The sequence below is a fragment of the Lepisosteus platostomus genome, chromosome 10 (genome assembly GCF_059453375.1).
Source record: "Lepisosteus platostomus isolate fLepPlt1 chromosome 10, fLepPlt1.hap1, whole genome shotgun sequence".
Taxonomy (NCBI): domain Eukaryota; kingdom Metazoa; phylum Chordata; class Actinopteri; order Semionotiformes; family Lepisosteidae; genus Lepisosteus; species Lepisosteus platostomus.
In genome coordinates this window covers 16921915-16945257 of record NC_142620.1, presented here as the reverse complement: position 1 = coordinate 16945257, position 23343 = coordinate 16921915, and the positions used below count along the sequence as shown (strand labels likewise).

Sequence of the window (23343 nt, the reverse complement as noted above, 5' to 3'; positions counted from 1 at the left end):
TGGATGGAATGCACAAGTCTTACCGAATTAGTTGAATTAGCTGCTCACTTCAGAAAATAAAAAAAAACAAAGGGTAGTGAAAATTACTATCAATTACTAGTGGTTATATAAATATTTTAACAATAATTAAATAACGGCAAAGGGAAATCTTCACAAACAATCTGAAAACATCTTAATTCAAAATATTATTTTGTACTAAATCGGTCTTTTATCGCATGTGAAATTACACTGCTACACAATAGTTTGGCTGTGTTGCCACCTAGTGTTGGAAATACTACCTATCTGTTCAACTACAATTAAATTAAATGTGACCTGATTATTTTGAACTGCGCATGTGTACACCGTTTCCAAAATGAAACTTAAATGTGTAGTTACATTATGTTGCTTTGCTGTATTAATACTTCTAAACTTGTGTTGTGCTGTATTAGTATTTCAGTTGGTTATCTCACATTTCTATCGTCATTAAATCACCCTTTGCACCATATTAATTTGTTGCCATTACCGATGTATATACTGTATACATTGTAACTGGACTGCAATGTACATTACATTAATTTATTTTTTTATGTGTACATGCGCAGGGCAAGTGACCCGAAAATGGATGGATTTGTATTTGCATAACATAAATCTTTAAAAAACCTACAAATCCTAGCATGCAGTTCTTCGTGGATTTTGGCCACTTGCCACTTTGTTGTTCAAAATAATACAATTCCCAGAATGCAACGTACTACTTATCTCATGACGTATGGGGTTAAAGTGGAAAAATGGTGTGTGGGTTTTTACGGACTGTACAGGAACTTAAGTTTTAAGGAATAAATAAAACATAACGAAAATGTCTACAACAAAAGAGCTGCTGGAGAAGAATCTGTATGCTTTGCTTGGAGTAGAAGACGGGGTATCCGAGAAAGAGGTAAAACAGAATCGTATTATAAGAAGTATAATTATTTGAGATGAGTAATTTAAACAATGAAGTGAGAAATAATCGTAAACGTGACTTTTATTTCTATTGTTATAATGGAATTGCAATGAATGCTTTTCTTCTGAAATCAGTATTTACTATACATATTTTCTGTCTAGCTAGATATGCTATGTTTGTTAAGCACATTTAAAGTAAAATACACTGGAAAGGCCAGGTCCAGTCGCCTAACCTGCAACTTGGAATAGATAAAGCTACAGCCGGTGATCTTTATTTAAACACATCTTATCAAATAGATATTTACAGTTCTTTTTAGAAACTGAAGGTGGATATCGCTAGCCTTTCAAATGACACCTTTTTCCTAACGCTATTAAAATTAAAATGCAGAGCTGTTCGATGTCTTGAAAGTAGTTACACTGCTGTGTGTAGAAGCTCTCTGAACACAGGGTCGATACATTACGAGTCTACACTTCCATCGCAAAGGAAACATATTGCACTGAACTTGTGTTTGAGGTAACTGTTACGTTTTGGTTAAGTGTTCAATTTTGTACGTTTAGCTAGGTTGACCTACAGTAGATCCAAATCCAAAATGGATAATTCTGTGAATAATCTGGATTTTAAGAACACTTCAGGAAGAAAAATAAATACTAACAACATTATTATTACAGTATTTACTACTACTACTACTACTACTACTTGCGGTTCCACAATGTATTTTGGCACAGGACTGCTACTACAACTGAAATCGTTTTCTGCCACTACAAGTAAAACAGTCTTGAAAGAAACATTGTCAAACACCATTTCTGCAATTCCAATTTATGTAAAATCAAGTTTTTTTCACAAAGTGGATCTGTTCTAAGAATGCATTAATTTTTTTGTACTAATGTTAGCACTACATTCAAATACCCCTCTATGTTCAATAAAGATTTAGTCCAAAAGAAAGCTTTGTAGTGAACTGGAGTTCAGGCAAACATTGGGCACACAGTATGATACACTCTGGATGAGATGCTAGTTCATCTCAGAGCGCATATGCATTCATTCACACATTACGAAGGGCTTAAAATTTAGAGGTGACATTTAACCTATACTGCGTTGTTTTGGGACTGTGTAAGAAAACTTGAGAAATTGCAGAGAACCCATTCAACCACATGATGAGCATGAAACTACACACAGAATGTTCTCCTGGTCTGAATCCATCCCAGTGCCCAAGAGCTGTTAGGCAGGCTGTTAGGAAAATGCTCCATTCTGCTATGCTGCCCACCATCCTTATTTACACAGTTTATTTTGCTGTGATTTTGTGTAGAAATCTAGGCTTTTACTGAGGGGTTTTTTTTCTTGAAAATTTGTATCCTAGTGAAAAAAATATGGAGAATATCCATCCATCCATCCATCCATCCATTTTCTAAATGCTTCATCCAATTCAGGGTTGCAGGGGAGCTGGAACCTGTTCTGGTAAGCTTTGGGCACATGGAGAGGTACATCCTGGACAGGATGCCAGTCCATCGCAGGGCACTCACAGACACAAATAAACAGTCAGGGCCTAGGGCTCCACCACAGCAAGGCAGCAGTGCTAACCACTGTGCCCTTCATGCCACCTTATTGAGAACTTCTGGAGACCTTTGTCTTCTCTACTAGTTTGTTTTCACCACTAAGAGGCACTATCATCCTGTGTTATGTTCTTCTTGATCTCCTGATGCAGCCAGAGCTGTCTTAGTAGATGCTGTGTTGTTCCGGCCTTGTTGCTACTGCACCACACATGTAATGTTTTCTTCCCAGGATATAGCCTGAAGCTAATCTGCAGCTGCTGTAACAAGCCTGTGTTTTTCTGTTTTGTTTTATTTGACAAAAGGATGCAAAAAGAAAACATCTTCTGAGAAGCTGAAAATAAATTGCATCATATAAAAGCTGTTCGTCCCCAAGTTTTGTTTACCTAGATGTACATTCCACCCCTGACTCCTACCATTGCTTATGGTCCTCTGAGTACTGTATCCAATCCAGACAGCCTGAGTGTGTACTAGATCTGCAGCTTGAATTTAATGAGTGTATGCCTGAATATCTCTAAAATGTTATTTGTTGATGCCATATTTATAGTATATAATTAAATAACATACTGTGTGTGTTATTAATGTATGTATTAACACATACATGATTATATTTTATAGCAATACAGTACCAGTCAAATGTTCCTCTGAACAGTTGATGTTAAAACATCTGTACTTCGAGTGCTCAGCTTATATTTCAGGGGCAGTTAGTCGCCGGTTTCTCAGACTTGTGACCCTAGTAAATGTATTTTCTGATTCTGAGGTCACCTTTGGCCTGCCGGACCTTTTTCGGTCCTTCTGAGTGCCAGTGTCTTCATATCGTTTGATAGTCTTGGCCACAGCAGTAACCGATACTTGCAAAGTTCTTGCAATTTGTCTTAAAGATTGACCTTCATTTCTCAAAGTAATTATAGACTTTTTTTCCTTGCTTAACTGAGCAAATTATGCCATGTTTATTCAGGAATTACAAACTTTTGCCCATGCTCCCTATATTTATAGTAATTGTGGACCCTCACCTGTTAACCAGTAATTGGTGACAAAAGGTAAATGAGGTAACATGCTAGTTAACTGTGAGAACATCTGAAAAAGACCATTTTAAACTTCTTTAAGTGTTCTAACACCATGTCATACACATTTCTAACTAACCAGGGCTTCAGACTGAAATCTTTTTGCTTTGGGTGTTAATTGTATTGAAATTGAAAAATTAACATTTTCAATGCAGTTCATTTAAGATTATAAGTACATATATCATGTAATTAAATATTAAGTCTTTATAGACAAGTTTATACAGTTTAAAGCACAGATAATCATGAAACACGTGGTTTCAAGCAGGTGTACTCAAACCTTTGACTGGTTCTGTATATTACTATGCAAAATATTTCACTTATATTCTTAATTTCTAACGTTAACCTGATGCTCTTCTCGCAGAGTGGGAATAGAATGGAAGTGAAGGGATTTGGCTACAATGTATGAAAACAGTTAGCAATGATGTGATTTGTCCTGGGTTCAGAAGAATATAAGAAAGGTTACAGCTTAGAAGGGGCCAAACTAGTTTATTTGGATGTAACTATCTACTGTGGGGTATCAGCCTCAGCAATATGGCCAGTTAACTTATTCCAGACTTCCACAACCCTTTGTCTAAAGCATTTGCTCCTGTTATCACTCTCAAATGATTTTCCCTTAGTTTAATCACAGAAGATGGAGTGGGCCAATGTTTTTATCTCACATTTCAGAGAATGAGCAAACTGCTCTTCCAGGAGCTATAAAGTGGCACTGAAGTCACCTTTTGCAAAAAATGTTGGGCAAAACTAGGTAGAACTGTTATGCCGTAAGGTATCTCATGAGCAAGGAGGTCTAAAGAGTACACTGTAACCATTATCTCGGAGTGTTCATATGCGCAGAACCTTGATTAATTGCATATGGAAAAGGGAGTGCAGAAGTCATTTTCATCTGAGCTGTTAAAGGGACAGTAACTGGAATAGAGAAAACTAGTTTTAAACTAAAATAATCATGCTAAAAGGTTCTATGTTTATATTTAAGATGAAAAATTGTAAATAAATTGTAATGCTTAAGAGCAGTTTGTGTACTTTAAAGTTCATTGTTTCATTCACTTTTACTAATCTTAATTACATTAAATGCAGAATTATCAATATTGTAGGTACTATAGAATGTCCAGATAAACAGCTTGATCAACAATGTATCTTCCCCTATGTATGAGCTTTAGTTATACTGCTTTGATTTACAGAAAACTGCACCTACCAACAAGAATGTCTCAATATTCAAAGTTTTAAGTCAATAAACTACAACGTGGCCTATTGAAAAGCAACAAGGGGCTACAATCTAGATCTTAATCCGTCATAGCACATTTGTTTTTCTGGATATGTAAAGACTTTCAGCTGTCGATGTGGGTTAAAGAAGGTGGGAATAATATAGTGTACATTATAAGTACATTTAAGAAGAAAAGAAACCATTGGCAAGGTTAATTCCATTAGGTGGCACTATAGTGCACAATATTGTACATTTTTACAGTGCAGTAAATCCTTGGTTTATATCACTATTTGTAATACATATATGCTTTCTGTATTTTTTACTTATGTTATAACAATTGTGTACAACACAGTCAATGAATGTTCCTGTGCCTTATACGTATATATACTTATATACTATATTATACGTATAAATATGATGAATGTCTTAAATATACTGTATAAAATTTGCATAAGCATACAAAACACAATTGGAAGCTATTGAAATACTGCTCTAGGGTACCATTCATTTTTCTAGATTTTAAACCTATAGAATTATATCTTGGGCAATGTGTTTATTTTTACCTTGATTTACCATTTGTGCATTTCATTGTAATTGCTGGGAAAGGCCAGTATTTCTGATTTTACAGAGAAAATTCCGATTTTGTCCATTAAATCCGAAGGCAGTGAATGTGCAATCCATTAAACCTGGGGTTTACTGTAGGAAGGGTGTTGACTTAAAGAAGGTTTCTGCATTTTTAGAGACACCTACTCACTTTATAAAAAGAGCTTTGATGTATTGAAGATTTTGTTTTCTTTTGGTGTGCTTAGCAGATTTTCAAACCTTCTTTTATGTAGCCTTTAGTTTACTTTATAGCACTTTACACATTACATTTTTAGAAAATCCCAGAGCAAAGGAAACAAAGAAGATACAGCAGTTAATCATACAAGAGCCTTTCTGAAAAAGTTACGTTTTTAGACTAGAGTTAAAATCAACCAGTGTGACTAAGTACTTGATTTATTTTGGTATGCTGTGGCACAGTATCTGGGCATGGCATCAAAGAACCTTGTCACCTTGTCATTCGTAGAGTGCAAACATATCATGATATTTGAAATATAATTCAATTTTGTTTAAAGGAGCCACAGTTTTATCAAACGTCAGACAGATTTTTGTCAGTTTAAGAATCTCTGTACATGGTGCCTAGCTACAGTATGTGGGAGAAAAAGGACAAAGGCTGTTTGATAAAATTATTATTTGACCTGGCAGTCTGTCCTGTAAGAGCTGCTGTCCTTTAGATGAGATGTTAAACTGAGGAACTAATGACTTTTGGTCATTAAACATTTTGCACTGTTTATAAGAGCAGGAGTGTTAGATCAATACACCATTGGAGGCACTTGTATAGGACCGTGATCCAGGCTCAGTGGTCTAGAGCCAGTGTTCTGCTACTGTCATCCCCAAAAAGTCACTGTAGGCTTTATTCAATATACTTGTTCCATATAGCTTTATATGCAGCTCATTATTAAGTGCCTTCATTCATCCATACATTCATTTTCTGTCCAATTCTTCCAATTCAGGGCTGTGGGGGAGCCAGAGCCTATCCTGGCAAGCAGTGGGTGGAAGGCAGGATACGCCTTGGATGGGATGCCAGTCCATCGCAGGGCAGACAAGCACAAACATGGACACTCACACACTTACATCAGGGTCAGTTTCCCAAAAGCCATTTTACGGGTCTGTGAGTATGTTTTTGGACTGTGGGAGCAACTAGAGAAAACCCACGCAAACACAGGGAGAACATACAAACGCCATTCAGACAGTACCCCAGGTCTGGAATTGAACCCAGGGCCACCATTATGGTGTCCTCAGTGCATTAAGTCTGTTCATATATTAAAGTCTTTGATTAGTTTTAATAGTTAATAGTGTGAATCAGTTTTTTAAGTTTTAAACCTGAAAAGTTTTGCAAGCAGCTTCCTTACTGCTGTCATTTTACACCATGACTCTGTATACCAATCAGAAGACTCAGTTGCTGTATATATTAAAAATGTGTAATTTAGTTGTAATTTAGCTATTCTAGGCAGGTACTAGCTATGTTGCCACAGCTATATAATCCACAGCTTTGGATGTTTTTTTCCTCTTTCACAAACGTTATCAATGCACATTCTTTATTGCTGAACAAAACAGCCGCATATTTATCAATAGAAAAAGAAAGATCAGGGTGTTGCAGAGGCTACACTGCATTATTTCACCTTCATGTGCTCTCAAGTAGGTCCTGGTGAATTTTGTTTCTAGAGAACTTGGGCCTGAAAGCTCCCTTCTGAAATAAACACTGTTCCACATCCCGAGTCACGCACAATTACAATAATCACATTGGGAATCATCATAAATACAGACCAGTTCAGAAACTCACTGCCTGTAAAATTTAAATGTCTGATAATTCTCTCCTTATGTTATTACCAAATTGTGGTTAGTATATAGGAAAATCACGGTTTTACAAATGATTACTGGCCAGAGCTCATATGACAAAACAGTATAGGCTCTGTGTTTATTGGAGTAATGCACGTATTTTACATTTGGACTCTGGGACAGAAAAAAGATCCATTGTCCTTTCCACCCAATAAGTAATGTGGTCTGGAAAAAAAAGGGCTGTAGCCCATTCACTTGCCTCCTGACCTTGCCAACATGTCAGAATTCTGAGAGCAGAGACCGGAATCCAATTAACATTGCAGTGAAATTGAGGAAAGAAGGTCATGTATTTACTGAATTACAAAGATGGGGTGGAGGGTGGGGGTCATCCCAAAATTTGCTGTGGAAGTTTGTGGTTGGCCAAAAAGTACATTTGGTTTAAGCCAAGTTCTGTGAGGTCTTTGATAGTTCAGTTTGATAATAATTGTCTCTAGACACAGTAGGTTTGCGGAGGACGGATTTGGGAACAGTGTGGTTTAAACAAAGATGTCAACAGATTAGCAGCACCAGCATCTTTGGTTGGTTTTTGTGAGCCCAGGAAAGGGGACATGCATTCGGAAATTGGAAAGCCCAGGAGCCCTGCCAGGGTTGGTTTGTTGCAAGATGAAAGGTGTTTTAGGACTGCATTTGGCCTGCTCCAGAGCTTGTAAAAATCTTTTTTTAATGGCTTGGCATGGTGCTAATTGTTACCTCTCACATGATTCTCATTAACATCATGTGAATTTCAGGGACTCTGAGGCATGCTGTATCTGTGAGTTGATGAGCTAAATGCTGATGTTATTCCAGTTCACATAACAAAAAGGCTCAGGCTGGCATCAGCCAACAGTGTGGTCCGTGAGGGTTCTGGGGCCATTAGTTTTCTGTTTTATCCAGGCTTGTAATTAATTAATTGACTCCATTATTTAAATTATTTATTTGAAATTTCAGTGCGCAACAGGTAGCTAAGAATTGAGCATTTAGAGCCAAATGTGAGACCAGGGGATATAAGTTAAAGTCCTTCACGAGCCTACTGACTCATTGGGCTGGAACTAATCCCAGTGTGTGTATAAGGATACATGTCTATATCAGGTTTACCCTCCAGCAATGCTAGTACCCATTTATACAGCTGACTGGAACAGTCATACCTTGCTAAAGAATACAACAGCAATGTCCACATGGGGCTCCTGAACTCATAAACATCTGGTAATGGATCCAGGGCCTTAACCATTAGTTTGTGCTCCCTTGAGCTGGCGGAAACTTAATATTTTATATTCACGCAAGTAGTACTCTGGCTTATGCCGTGTTCCGTTGAATTTCTCTTCTTTTCAGAGAAAAACATGTTTTACCTAATGTCTAGTCCTCAAGTCCACACTGCAGGATGGGTTATTTTTCTCTGAGGCTGCATTCTACATTAGTATTCAATGGTGTCGGGGGCTTTGTATATTTCAAGTTCCATATTTTTTCATTCTTTAAAAAATATTTTGAGACATTTTGTTTGAAAATATGAGGGAAACACATCACAGCGCTGTTAGTCTTGAGGTCTTGTTCACCGGAACAGAAACAGCAGGAGCTAATAGACTGCTCTTAAATGGGAGGGAATACAGTCCCTTGTTAACTCCTTGTGGTTAAAATCGAGGTCTCCTGCAGTGTCCAGAAACACCAACTACAGTAAAAACCGCAGAAAAAAAGCCATTTCCCCACTACTTACCAGTCTTACTCCTACCACTGTATGACTGTCTTGACAAATGGTTCTGTCAGGCAAGTGAACTCATATTGCATTCCGTAAACTGTAATTTCATTCTTTTTTTTTTTCCTGTAAATGCCAAGTCTGGGTAATTGCAGAAGATGGGCTCTCAGAGGGACGCGTAGCCACCCGCACAGGCAATTTTTTAGTAAGTCGTCAGCAGTAATAACGAACACAGACTGTCGTAATGAGAAAAAGATGTAGGAAGGCAATAAAGTATATCAAGCAGCGGGTGGCCAAGCGGTCCTGAGTTTTCTAAGCAGATCCACTGCAGTAAGTTATTACTGCAGGACAGAAATGCCTGAGGGAGGTGTGTGTTTATGTGTACGCTTATACTCTTCTGGGAACCACAAGAGCTTCTTCTCCGTAGATGAGGTGCTCAGCTGCACGATGGCACATCACCACCGCTTATCCCGCACGGGTGCCCTTGTATGGTCATGTATATACATTGGGGATTCCTTTGCATAGTTTTGCATTCTTTGGGGAACTTGTGAGTCATTAATTCTCATAGGGTATAGTGATAACTGTTTTTAAATGTAAAATCATGCTTGTTACTGTATTAAAAAAAACTGCTTTGGCTCCCTGACACATGTTAATGTCAGTAGCTATATCAACCTGCAGCTCACCACTGGCAGTCCACTGAAGCTAATCAGGTGTGAGCCTGGTCAGTACCTGGATGGGAGACCTCTTGGGGAAAAACTAAGGTTGCTGCTGGAAGAGGTGTTAGTGGGGCCAGTAGAGGGTGCTCACCCTGTGGTCTGTGTGGGTCCTATGCCCCAGTATAGCAATGGGAACACTATACTGTAAAAAAGTCCCGTAAAGATGAGATGTAAAACCGAGGTCTTGATTCTCTGTGGTCATTACAAATCCTGGCCAAATTTCCCCCTGGCCTTTACCAACCATGGTCTCCTAATAATCCTCATCTATGAATTGGCTTCATTACTCTGTCCCCCTCCACACTAATAGCTGTTGTGTGGTGAGAGCACTGGCGCACTATGGCTGCTGTTACATCATCCAGGTGGGGCTGCACATTGGTGGTGGTGGAGGGGAGTCCCCATTACCTGTAAAGCGCTTGGAGTGGAGTGTCCAGAAAAGCACTATATAAGTGTAAGGAATTATTTTTATCATTATTATTATTATTTTGTTACTATGTTCAGTGTGCAATCAATCATGATTAAACATGTTCTTTACCACATAACCATTTTCTAGTGTTTGTTCTGTCTGAACATTCTTGTTCCTCTTCCTCAAAGGCCCTGACATTAACCATTCTTTCATTAAATAAGTCCTGAACATACTGGGGTAAGAGCTAAATAACAGGGATTCTGAGTCGTTGATTTAATTCACACTCATTCCATTGTTGCTGTTTGTATTAAACCTTAAAACACTTTTCTCCAGCTAGTTAGTGCTGTGTCCTAAAACCTATTTGACTGATTGTTTGATATACTATTCTAAATTGTCTAAATATGTGCTTTTGCAACAAAAAGTGTTTAGTATTTTCAGGAATAGCATGAAAGAAGCAGGTCTTAGCTTTGTACACCACCCAGTCCAATGACTCCCCCAGTGACCTTATACACTCTTATATGGTCACACTTATAAGAGCAGCTATGTATTAGCTCCTTGCACGCATCCAAAAACTGAAGTCTAATTATCACAGAGTTTTTTTTTCCTTTTCTTAGTTTTCTGTGATGACTTTTGAATTCTGTTGCTCCCAAAGCTGTAAATAATGGTCCATTTTGAGCTTGTAAAAAACTGAGAAAGCACCTTTCCAAGCCCTGGCACACATGGTTCCAATCACATGTTTATTGTCATGTTTTTTGCTGGTCTCAGAACAATTTCCTGAGAGACCTGGAGGGCAACGCAGTAAAACGAAAAAAAAACACAACCTATATGTGTATATGAGTCGTCCAGAAGACAAATGCCCCACAGTTTTTAAAAAATAATTTCCCACAGGAAATTCCTGCTTCATTTTGCAAAGTTCCAAAACATTCCTACAGATAGCTCCCAACAATCTGTCTGGGAGATCCTACTATACTTTATGATATATATAATAAGTTTTAGTCGGTTTAGCTGTTCCAAGCGCCGCATATCAAACCACACTACAGGTCTTGAAAATAGACTGCTCTCCCTTACTTCTTTTCCTGGAGTCCTGGATTCTTTTTGATTCCTCTTTTCTGACATGTTACACGTGAAACTATAAGTACGTTTCCATACTCTATACTTCTTTCTTTTTTATATATCACTGTTTTTTTAACTTGTTAGATGAAGTTTTTGTGTACTTTTACATATAAGGTCCTTTTACACTGCTTATACTAGGACTGATTAAGACACCTGCTCTACTCTGTAACCAGATTCACCTTATCTTGACTAAGTTTGACTAAATTATTTATTTCTTGATGGATATGCGTTCAGGGAGCAGTCTTGCTTTGTGTTCTGTACCTGCCAAGTTGGGTTTCAGCTCTAAGGACATAAGCAGTAACTGAAAATGTTTGTATGAGGTTCTTAAATCCTGCATCACTTCTTCATCACATACATGTACTGTAAGTTCTGAACTGCTGCACACCATTCATTTGGCTGTTATTTGTTGTAATGTTGTAAAACATGACTTTCAGTTGTGACACTAATCCAGAGGCAATAATTAGACAGCCAGTGTGTCCGTGAGTTTTCACTCCAACTCTGTGCTCAGTGAGCTAAACCAGCTGCTTAAAGGCTAAACTGGACCAATTTAATAATTTCTCCTAGTTGATCAGGTGATACTGCTTTAATGAGACCCTTACAATCTGCAGACATGCCGGCCTTGAGGATCAGGAATGCACACCCCTGCATTATTTGTTTTTTGTCTTTTCCTAGACCCTTACTACTGCAGCCCTTCTGTTAATGAGAAAAGTTTTTGATTGAAACCTTTAGTATGTAGAGTTGTCATAATAATAATAAACAAAATTAAGAAAATGCTTTTCAGGACACTCCACTAAAAGCACTTTACAGGTCATCCACCACCTCTCCTCCACCTGGATGATGCAACAGCTCAAGGGTACAGTATGCTCAACCCACATCAGCTACCTCTTTTTGGGGAGAACAGAGTGATTAAGTAAATCCATAGATGTGGATTATTAGGAAACCGTGATTCTCTTTTCAAGAAATGCACTGCGAGTTTTAATGACCCTGGAAAGTTAAAATCCTTTTTCTGAAATCAGTCATTTCACAATTAATATTGTTACCATGATAATTAAAAATGTAACTAGTGTTACATTTAAGAGCACTTTTTATGCCTCTCAGTATACACTTTCATGAACAGTATTTCTGAAATGAATATCTTTGTTTTTAAGTCAAGGAAGACAATACTTATGTCTGCAACTGCATAATTAGAAATGACCCACACTGTTTCAGAAATGCATATAGAAGGAGGGTTATTCATTTTGCAGCTTTGACAGTTAATATAAGTGTAAGATTAAGAAGGTACGGCTACCTTCCTAAAATTAAGTATATTAAAAAGAAAAACGTCTTGTTTTACAGTACCATATACTGTATCACGGTCTTATAGTCAACTTAGAGCAAAATCTATTAACTTTACAGCCAGTGTTGTGTCCATCCATTAAGGTGGTGCCCACTGGACAGCTAGACAGGTGGTAGAAAAGGCAGTGTGTGGACATACCGCATGGCTCAGCCTCTCTAATCTACTGCCGGCTAACATCAGGCCTGTGTTTGAGACTTCCCAGCAGGGATGTTCCTGGTCAATTAGAGCAATAGCGCAGCAGGGCTCTGTACCACAAATAAATATTTGTGTTCTTTCCTGCTGTTTTATTCCTCTTTTTTTCTGTACCCATGGTCAGTGGTACAGAAAGATCGTTATCCATCTGGCTTGCTCTCAAGCTTGCATCAGTACCGAAAACATGCAGTTAAAAAGCCACAATTTCCAGGTCACCTCTTGGTTAGAAAAACACATTACATCATTTTCATGGCTTTTCTTTTTCATTTTAATACCCGTTATACAGTACTGGGGTGCTAATTTGACTCTGGCAGGTGAATTGTAAACTAAATTGAGATTTGAAAAGGGAAATCTTATGTTGTTGGAGTAAAATTAGCTTTTTTGCATTATTTTTCTCCATTGGTATTGATGCTTCAAGGCACTATAGTTTATTGTGTGTAAAATGAGATGGTTCTTATCATATCCTGAATTGTCAAATTGAATGAAATGGATCAATTAGGAATAACAACTGGGAGTTCAGTTTACCAGTCTGTCCTAGAAGAACCTTTCTGCATATCAATAATGATACAACCTACAGTAAAGTTAGATTGATATGATTACACAAATTGAGATACGAGGTTAAGAGTGTTCGTTTTTACTGTAGATCACTAAAAGTATATTGTTGTTCTGGAAGAAGAGCCACCAAGTATATTACTTACAGGCTGGAAGAATTACATTTCTTTAATCGTGGACAGTCATAACTAAGAGGTGACTTCATTCAGCTGTTCTTAATCCTTAAAGGTATTGACAAAGAATCCAATGAGCTTCTTCAGGACCAACAGTTAAACGTGAACTTGAGGAAACAAATGGAAACTAGAGTAGTTAATTTAATATTGAAAATTAGTTCAATTAGTTAGTTCTTTATACAAAATTGTCGTGGGAGCTTAGAATAAGCTATCCATCAGTGTTGTTGAAGCTAACGTGTTCACTTCCTTGAAAACACCTGGATGAGCTCCTCAGATCAATAGAGCTATTACTACCTGAGCAAACTAGATGGGCTGAATAGCTGGATGTTCATTTTTCCTATGTGTTGTTTTGAAAAAGTAAAAATACAGTGCTGTTTTTAATCAGAACAAGCTGATGTCGAGCTGCTGTAGCCTATAATCAGGGTTTTCCTTCTCTAGGAGTTGTGACCTTGGGGCTTTTGTGCTACTGCTCTTTGCCTGTCCTGTGGGTGACTGGTAGGTGAGTCTGACGGGCTCTGCGGAAAGGAGGCCGGCTTGTCTTGAAAACAGATGGAGACGGAGGCGCGAGGGAGCCAGGGTTCTCTGGCAGGGGGCCAGCACTCTGCGTGTCAGACCTGTCTCTGGAGGAAGTGCCTAAGTACCAGTCAGCGATGCTGGGGAGCTCTAACAATGTTTTTATTTCTGAAAGCCCTGGAACTGAACTGTGTCGAAACTGATTATAAGGATAAAGGCACACGTTGCTGTTAACTGTTAGCAAACTATGTCCTGTTCTGCTTTTTCCCGGCTGTGGCTGTCTCAGGACTGGCTCGGGCAGTCCCAGTGGAGCTTGCGGCCTGGCGCATTTGAGACGATTTAAACTTGTCGAGAGCGTGCGAGGAAGACTTGATCCGGGAGGGTCTTAGAGGCTGTTCGTGTGGAACATTCCACAGATACAAGAGCGTCTATCAGTACACACGGAAAAGGCATGTGTAGAAACGTACTGTATCATACGAAACTCCAGACGTGCCAAGCATGTGAGATCCTTGTGTTTCGATTGAAAGTATGTTCAGATTTTGCTTTTTTTAGACTAAAATGTTAGTGTCAGGAAACTTGTAACTGAGATTCTGAAAAAGAAGTAAAAACATCTTTGAAGGTGTAAATAAAATGTTCTAATAAAAACTTTTAAGTTCAGAAAGCGTTGAACTTTGAGTTGCTTTGATGTGTACAGTATTATTGTTTAATTAATACCATTTGGAAAAATGTTGTTCTTTTTAGCATTCCTTTGCCATAATGTGATGTTCCCTGTAAAATCTCCACTATTACTATAATCCCATTCATCACAATTTATTTAACCATTTAAAAAATTAAGAGGAGTGCAGTTTCTTTATTCTATGTGAATTTTTAAAGGTGTATACATTTCTTATCCTCTTGTTGTGGGCTTCTTCTGACAGGGTATGTCACATTTGGCTAGATTTAGGAAAAGATGAGATACGTCTTTAAAAAATGCTGTAGTTGACCATGATTGCCGTGTGGTTCCAAAATTGCTACAGGCAAAAACAAAGGGAATATTTTCTTAGACCCTGACTACATTTTATTGTCTCTTTTATTGTTCCCTAATTACTGAAAATTCAAAAATAGGAATAACAGGAATAAATAATGCCTTGAAATTTGAATTAAATTTGTCTTTATCCCTGCTAAGAGTGTGTTTAAAAATAAACCTGGTGGAGAATACTAGTCTCCTAGACCACGAAGACTGAGAGTTTTGCTATCCACAGGCCAAAAACCACAATTACAACCAGCCTTGCTCCTAGGGATTGTTTATCATTGGCTAATAACACTAAATCAGAATTAGTGTTTTACCTTAAAATATCATTAAGCTTGTGTTTATTTCTCAAGTTTGAAATCAGAGACACACTGAACATAAAGCAATGTATTTTAAGATCTATTACCATACATTAAGGAACAAACATTTGCCTACTATACGCATTCTGGGTTGTTGATGGTTCTTTTGTAATTAAAATAGTTTTCTCATTCGGCAAATACTGCCTTAATCAGAGAGACTGCTAAGTATACCTCCAAAGGATGATTCTTGTTTCAGACCTAGCAAGGCAAGTGTCAGGAAACTGCACTGCCAAACTGCTCTGTACTGTCATGGTGGCCAATACACACATTGAGAAACTGCTTAAAAAATAATAGGTTGCACATTTTTAGAGCATCGGCCCTGTTGCTTCTTGAAATCTGTGCACAATGTTGGTTAGTATGTGTGCAGATAATGCATATGTATATAATGTATATGCATTAACCCATTTTTTTATATGGTACATCTTTAAATATGCCCATATAAATCTGGTTTCTGTTCCTCTTCATTCTTGTGTTCTTGCTTAGCAAGGATACATTTTCAGCTCAGGATAAGTTTCTTCCACACATTTTTTGGAACTGGGTGCCCTCACTCATCAGCCTTTTTCTTCAACTTCATCATTAAACATGGCAGGAGTCTCCCCTCAGACCATTTTTAAGTCTTCTTTGAGGGTTTTCAACTTCCTCTGTCAAACACAGCTTCATAGTGGCTCAAATGTGTGTTAGTGATGTACAAATATGTATCAGGACCACTGCTTGTTTCAGAGTGAAGTTAATGTATTATCCCTTATTTACTATGCGCTTAACAGAGAAGGAGAATCATGTTTTTCTCTGTTACTAAGCTATCAATAATTAATAACAAAAAAGTGTGGGGCATGGTTAGGGCTTTGTAATTTGTAACACCTGAAATTCACTTGATTTGCTACCATAAATGCCCAGCTGTATAAATGGCTAATAATGACAGCTGAATAAATTTATATAGTAGCTTTACCCATTGGAGAATGGAGAAAGAAACTAAACTAGGCAGTACTGTATATTATGTTAATCCTGTGCTGGGACCCACAGGATATTAAAATAAAAGGCCTCAATAAGGCAATGAAATTATATGGTACTTGGGCAAATGGTAACTAATATTTAGAGTCTTGGGCAGCCTTCTTAGGGAATGTGTGTGGAGGAGCGTGAGCATTTTACAAATCAGTTATTTTTCAGTTATTTTCTCAGAGTCAAACTTCCAGCAATTGCTTTTGTTTCTTTCCACACTATAGTCTGAAGTACAGTGGCATCCTATCAGAGGCAGTTGTACACCTCTTCTGCACATTTTTGCAAATATTATCTTAGGTTATTATTCCGTTTTCTCCATAGATAAGAAAGTAGTTTACCATTTAGGCATTTAATTTAAAAAGAGCAGTTGCAATTTTTCTTGTCAAAGCAGGAAACGAACAGACGGCACATGCTACTAGCTTCAGGTTCAAGGTCAGAACAGTATTCAGTAGCTGAGGTCTCTTGCAAGCTAAAATCTGTGTCAGTATTCCCTTTTCATGTCTTATTACAAAGGTTAAGCTTGAAATGTAATGGAGGAGTCTGCAATTGTTTATTGTTATAGCTTGAATGAGCTCTGCCATAAGGACTTTTAAGCCTTTTGCCAGAAGGTAGGGCGCCATAGTTTTCCGACTTATTTTTTTTGTTCTTCTGAATAATGAACCTCAGTCCCATCCCATAGTAATACCCATCATCTTTCAAGAGCTTCATTAAAAACAGCCTTTTTTTCTTTTTGGTAATAAAGGTTTAACTTATTTTATAGGGACCTCAAGTTTGGCTGTTTTTCAGGTTCTGCTGTTAAGAATGTGCTGGAAACTATTTTTCCAATATCCTTAAAGAGACCTGTGTGGTGGTGAACTGTTCCCACAGCTCAGTTGATTTAAGTGTCTGAATCAGAGCAATTTTTTGTTTAGCGTGCTTGATCAGGAAAACTGTGTACTGTTGAGTACACTTACAAATCGGATCATGGGAAACACGTTTCCCTGCAAAATAACAGTATACAGCACTATGATAGCTTGCATGTGTAGAAGGACACAGAACATACCTACATGAAACTGTTCTGTGTAAACTCTATGGGAATTTGATTTGATTGTCGATGAGAATTAATTTGGCACGTTCCCACTTGAGTACCAGACTTCACTCCTTCTCAGTGTGAGTTTTTAGGACTCTGTATTAACCATGCTTTTATCTTGCCTCTTGAAGATCAAGAAAGCCTACAGACAAAAAGCACTGACATGCCATCCTGACAAGAACCCAGATAACCCCAAAGCAGGTGAGTAGAAAAAAATGTAGAAACTTAAAGATTAATCAAAGCTTTTGTGGTTTATCTTTTAACCCTTTGTTAACAAAATCTTGTCCTTCCTTGCTTTAGGTTTTTCCAACAACCACATTTATGGTTTCACCAATTGCTGGAGAAGGCAATCGGATTAATGAGCGGCAAAAGAAAAATATCACATGTAATTGCAACTAAGTTCTTATCCAGAGAATGTCAATTGTTGTTGTTGTTTTTTTTGTAGCAGGCATAGTGACAGTCAATTGAAAATATATTATATGGGAAAATTTAATGCTGATTAATATTTGTGATTATCAGGGATAAGCAATGTGGAGTCTATTGTGAATATCTAGTAATACTGTACATGTATGTCTGTGTACCCACTGTTGAAAACAATGTAAGCTGTACATCTGTGTTGCATAGTTCACTGGGTTGCAGAACAGATGCTCTTTGTGGGATTTTGTCCCTTTCCACTCACAGAACTTGGAAAAGTAGTACTGTATGAGATGTCAAATTTTATACCAGAAGTTCAAGGACGTGTCTTATTGTTACTGCAGGAATATTGTTACATCAAGATCATCCCACAGAAATGGCAGCAAGTGATGTCTTAGGGCTTGATCAGTGTAGCACTCAATCATTAGACAGTCCTACCCATCCCCATTGACCTAAAACCGTTTATGTCTCATAGTCTGCTGTGTTTGGCTACAAAGTTAGAAATTCACACCCCAGACATCAAGTAACTTAAGACTGGGCTTAATCTATCATACTTATGACATTAAGGTGTTGTTCTCCTGATAAGTGTATTAAGCTTGACAATCAACAGGTTAAATCATTTCATCCCATGAACTCAATCAACTAATTTTTTTTACAAATTCAAGGAGCTTTATTGGGATGACTGAGGAATTGTAGTCTTTCAAAATCGTTAAGAATTAGCAAGAGATTTACAATCATTAATATTATTATCTATCCATTTCGTAACCCCTTCATCCAATTCAGGGTTGCAAGGAAGCCAGAGCCTATCTCGGCAAGCAACGGGTACAAGATAGGGTACACCCTGGAGAGGATGCCAGATCATCGCAGGGCACACATACACATGCTCACATCAGGGCCAATTAACCCAATTAACCTATCTGTATGTCTTTGGACTATGAGAGGAAACCTGGAGGAATCCCATGTTAACATGGGGATGTTATCTATACATCACACAGATAGCACCTACTGTAGTTTCTGGAAATGAATAACAGTGCTAACCACTGTGCCCTTGTGGTGCATGGTATTCTTCTTATTATTATTATTATTTAATTATATATTTTAGATCCTCGCTCTTCCTCAGGCAGTAACAGGGGATCACAAACAGGGCTGCTAGCTGTATTGAGTTTCCTGGCCCCTTCTCCATTAGGACTGGAAAAACTGACTCAGGAGACGCAGGGAATTCTGATCGTTTACTGGTTATTTTGGGGGGAATAATGACTCTCTAACTCTCAGGTATATCTTGCAGAGCAGCAGAAAGTGCAACACTGTCTCTGCTTCTCCCTAGCGGCAGTGGGAGCGTAGCAGGTCCTCTCTGGACTGCCAGGTTTGTCTGTGTCGCCCTCTGTGGCCAGGCTGTGTTCACTAAACCAGTAGTTCGGCAAGGTTTTTTTCTCATTGTAGCCTCTCTGCCTGGTCAGTTTGGCCATTGTAGCTTTTCTTTTTACGGCCTGGAAGCATTCCAGTCTGTGTGTAAAATGAACTAAGTAGTGTTTGTGCTGAGGTGATTTAATGTTTATTCAAGTCAGTCAAGTGCATCTCAGTCAGTCATGGGTCATGAATCGGTTACCTAAAATGATATCAAAAACAATATCCAAAATCTGTATTGTTTTTGTAAAAACATGCACATATAGGAAAATAATGACAAGGAACAGGGAATAGGTTTATTCCATGCTTTTCAGCATAATTCTTGTTCCTTTGCAGCTGATGCAGCTACCCACCATAAATAATGATATATTTCTTTAGATGTCTAGTGTATATTGACCAAATTTACCAAACCTTTTCTGTTTTATTAGCTATAGAATGTATGGAGTATACTAGTTAAAAAATAAATTAAAACAAATCGGTACAGATGTAGGATACCCCTCCAAGCCTTGGAGTACTTGTAATTTGTAAAGTTCTTAAACTCCTTTCTGGTTGCAGACCGGCCACATCCCCATGAGTTGTTTGGCCTTCAACATGCAACTTAACCAGCTACAGCAATTCTCTGGTGACTAAGGCCCCAGCCCAAAGGACCGCGTAACCAGAAATATTAGGTTGTAATTGCATAAGTAGCCACTCTGAGGTGATGCATGTTTTTCTGTCTTTGAAACTCTCCTGAGGCCTTATGCCAAGAAACATGCAAACAATCAGTTTCGGAAATTTAAATATAATTTGAATGTGAAAAATGCACCCTGAAAATCAGTAGAATGTTTTCCAATGAGGTCTGTGGTCCCTGGATCTCTTTGCATTATGCCAGATTAACTGACAAGGAAGATATGTGTATGTGTGTGAAGGCCGGGGAGGGGGAAGACAGCTCCAGACCCACAAGTGGATCTTTTTCTCTGAAAAACAGAAACAACAAACAAATATTTAGGAAGCCAGAACCTTTGCAATAATTCAGTTAAGAATTTCTTTGGTTGAATGGGATGCTACCTGGTCACACTAAAGGAAAAGGCAGTGACAGATGCAGTGGAATTAGGATCACTTTGGCAGTTTGAAAGTTATTTGAACTAAAGTTATTTATCCATTGTCTCTTACGGTGCTTTCTCATTGTCTTTCCTTAGGAGTGCAGAGCAGCTCTAAATGGCTTCAACGTCTTTATCTCTATCCACACTATCCCAATATTCTAGGTTCATTTTTCTAAGACTTCATAATTTCTTCTCTTTAGTGTGAGAGACTGGCCATGAAGATGTTTTACTGTTCAAGATAGATGTCGGTTTCTGTCACTGAACATTAACAGTAAAACAAAACCTTATTTGTTCAAACTGTTTTCTGTCAATGATACTGCCATTGAGAATAGCATGTGTAGAACTAGGAACGGGGAACCTTAGTCTTAGTCTTGTCATTTCCTCCGCTCCAAAGCCCGATCCCAGTGAGCCCGTGAACAGACCTGTAAATGCACCTCTCTTCAGCTAAGGCTGCTCTTCTTTGTGTACAACTCCTTTAGTTCCAGGTTGGAATTCCTCTGTGGTATTCTGTGATTTCTGGGAGTAGCGTGACATGTTTATTTATGTTTCATTATAAAGTCGACAGATTTCTGAACCCTTAACAGGAGGCTGTAACTTTACTCTCACATGTACTAAATTCCCGCCATTAATCTGTATTCCCCCAAGCCAGGAGAAAGGCGAAACCTAAGATTCCTGCAGCTCATTATATATATAAAAAAAAATCTCAACAGAGTTATTAAGCCCAAGCGATGGCAAGGGGCAGGTTCAGGTTTGGGGGTTAGCTGTGCATTGTACATATTCTGCCCTTCTGCGGACCCCACTGTTTGACAGAAAGAATCAGGAATTTACGTGAGAAAATTCACAGCATATCATTAGAGGAAACAGTCTGCGTGAGACTTCAAGCACGTTTTTTGCAGGAAATGTCTCAATTAATATCAGCCGTGTTTGGCACTGAGTCGATGAACAGTACACTTCTGTTCATTGCTTAACCCCTGTCTTGCCTCGTTTTGTCCACCCACTCTGTTATAAGTCCTTTTGAACGTCTTTAAAAGCCTTTTAATTTGACTGTCTTTATTTGATCAAGTTTTGCTTTTGGACATGACCGCTTCTTAATTTGTCTGTGTCATGGAAAGGGTTACTTTTGTTTCTTGTCATGCAGAGTCTTCAAGGAACCACCCTTCAATGTTATTTTAAATTAGTTTCTACTGTGGTAGTGCTCGACTACAAGGGATGCGAAAGGTCTTTGGTTAATGAAATGCAATTTTTCTTCAGAACACATAAAAACATGGCCTGCAGGTTTAATAGTGTATTGTCATTCTTATCAAGACTAAAGATTCCTTTTCTGCATATGCATGTGGTGTGAATTTAATTTTGTGTTTGTTTTTTCCATTTTTGTATATGTGCTCTGATGGTGCTCTTTGCTTTCTTTTCAGCTGAGCTCTTCCACCAGCTGTCCCAGGCTTTAGAAATCCTCACTGATGCTGCTGCCAGGGTAAGACTGCCATAGACCACTCCTATATTTTCACAAAGGGCACTGCATTGTGCATTTCCTCAATTATCTCCATTTATCTTCCTTCAAACCAACATGTGCAGTAGCTTGTATTCTGCTTTATTTCCCTCGAGTTTTCACTGCCTGCCAGTGACAATGACAAAGCAAAACCCATTCTGGAATAGATCACTACTTTAAAAATGTTGTGCAGACTTCTTGTCTGATCACTAAAATTGTTTTCTGTATTATTGGAAGCTAGCTAAAAGTTCAGTCTTACAGCAACAGGTCTTTGAGTAGGCCAGCTACATTTTAAGGAACACCCTGTACTGTATGTCAGATGACATAATGAAAAGAAGTGCCACTCTTCACTTTGTAATGATTTGAAGATGTTTTCTTCAGTATGAATGATCTGTTAAACTGGTGCCTTCTGGTTTGATTTCCCATTCATTCTGTTCCGCACATGTGGTTCTAAGGATGTTCTTACTAAAAAGCAAAACAAAACCGTGGTTCAGTGGTAACTTAAGTCTCCTTTTCCCCATCTGTGGTTGTTCAAATAAAGCTTCCCATGAAGTAAACATTGGCTGTCAATCAGTGTTATTAATTTCTGATCTGACACAAGTTTGTTAAGCATGAAATTTATCAATCTTACTCAGAAGTAGGAGAGCTGTTTTGTAAAATGTGAGAAAAAATGTAACAATAAGAATAACATTCAAAATGATCACCTGGAACTGACAAATTCTTGGATTATCCATATCTTAATGTATTTGAATGCACAGTATTTGTTCACCTTCATTAGAGAGGAAAGAGAAAAAAAGAAATGTATGTGATCTTTAAATGTGATTCCTCTCTGGTTCTGTATTACTTTCAACATAAAAGCACTAGATTTTTAAGGCTAAAGTCCTTGTCCATTAAAAGGATACTAATTTCTACTAAATATTACATTTCATTGCACTGCTCAATTTGCACTGCTTTCTTTAAATCCCAAACAGAATGCATTCCCTTTTTCATTCCTTTGATACTGCATCTCTTACTAATTTTACAAATTTCAACAGTATATTTCAGAAAATGTGGAGCACATGTTATTTCTGGAGAAAAAAAGTTTTCAGAGTTACAGTTTTCTCATGGATTTATAAATGGCTTTTTCTTTAACTTTTAAATAAGTACGCTTATCTGCGACACTGCTTTGTTTGTTAACTTTGAAATGACTCTTCCCTTCATGTTCTTCCCAGGCTGCTTACGACAAAGTTCGCAAAGCGAAAAAGCAAGCTGAAGAGCGAACCAGAAGACTTGATGACAAAAGAAAAAAGATTAAACTAGGTGAAGTGTCTTTCTAAGCTGTAAATATCAAGAAGTCGGTTTGATGTTAACAGATAATATACCTAATGCTTAAATCTCTTCTACAGAGAAGATAGTTATATTGGGAAAAAAACTTATTTGCAAGATTTATGAGGTTTAGCTATGAAGGCAATGGGCTGCCTTCAAAAAAGGTTCCAGGTTCAGATCCCTTTGTTACTAGCAATGCTTTTGCCGTTTGGTACCAAGTTGTTCAGATGGGATATGTAACTGAAGTTATGTTGTAAATTATTTAGCTGCTGATAATTTGTTTTCATAATCTCTGCAAGTCATTTTTTGTAGTAGCGTCTTCTAAATTATTACTTTTGTTTTTAACAGCAACAACTAAAATGTTAGTTAAGCTGGTTAAATATAACAGAGT

The 23343-nt window shown here is 37.9% G+C and overlaps 1 protein-coding gene across 5 annotated transcripts in view; it reads left to right on the top strand.

Moving 5' to 3' along the window:
* The first annotated feature begins 729 nt into the window (after nt 1–729).
* Nucleotides 730–23343, top strand: part of dnajc17 (DnaJ (Hsp40) homolog, subfamily C, member 17) — an 83927-nt gene continuing 61313 nt past the window's right edge. For 3 of the 5 annotated variants that reach the window (XM_088648470.1, XM_088648469.1, XM_088648465.1), the window contains exons 1-4: nt 730–910; nt 17393–17462; nt 21574–21632; nt 22859–22946. In XM_088648470.1, coding sequence (XP_088504596.1) covers nt 833–910; nt 17393–17462; nt 21574–21632; nt 22859–22946 — 295 coding nt within the window. In that variant the 5' untranslated portion in view covers nt 730–832. Of the gene's footprint in view, nt 911–17392; nt 17463–21200; nt 21437–21573; nt 21633–22858; nt 22947–23343 lie in introns of those variants that run through there. The other 2 variants (XM_088648467.1, XM_088648468.1) reach the window with 2 other exon arrangements.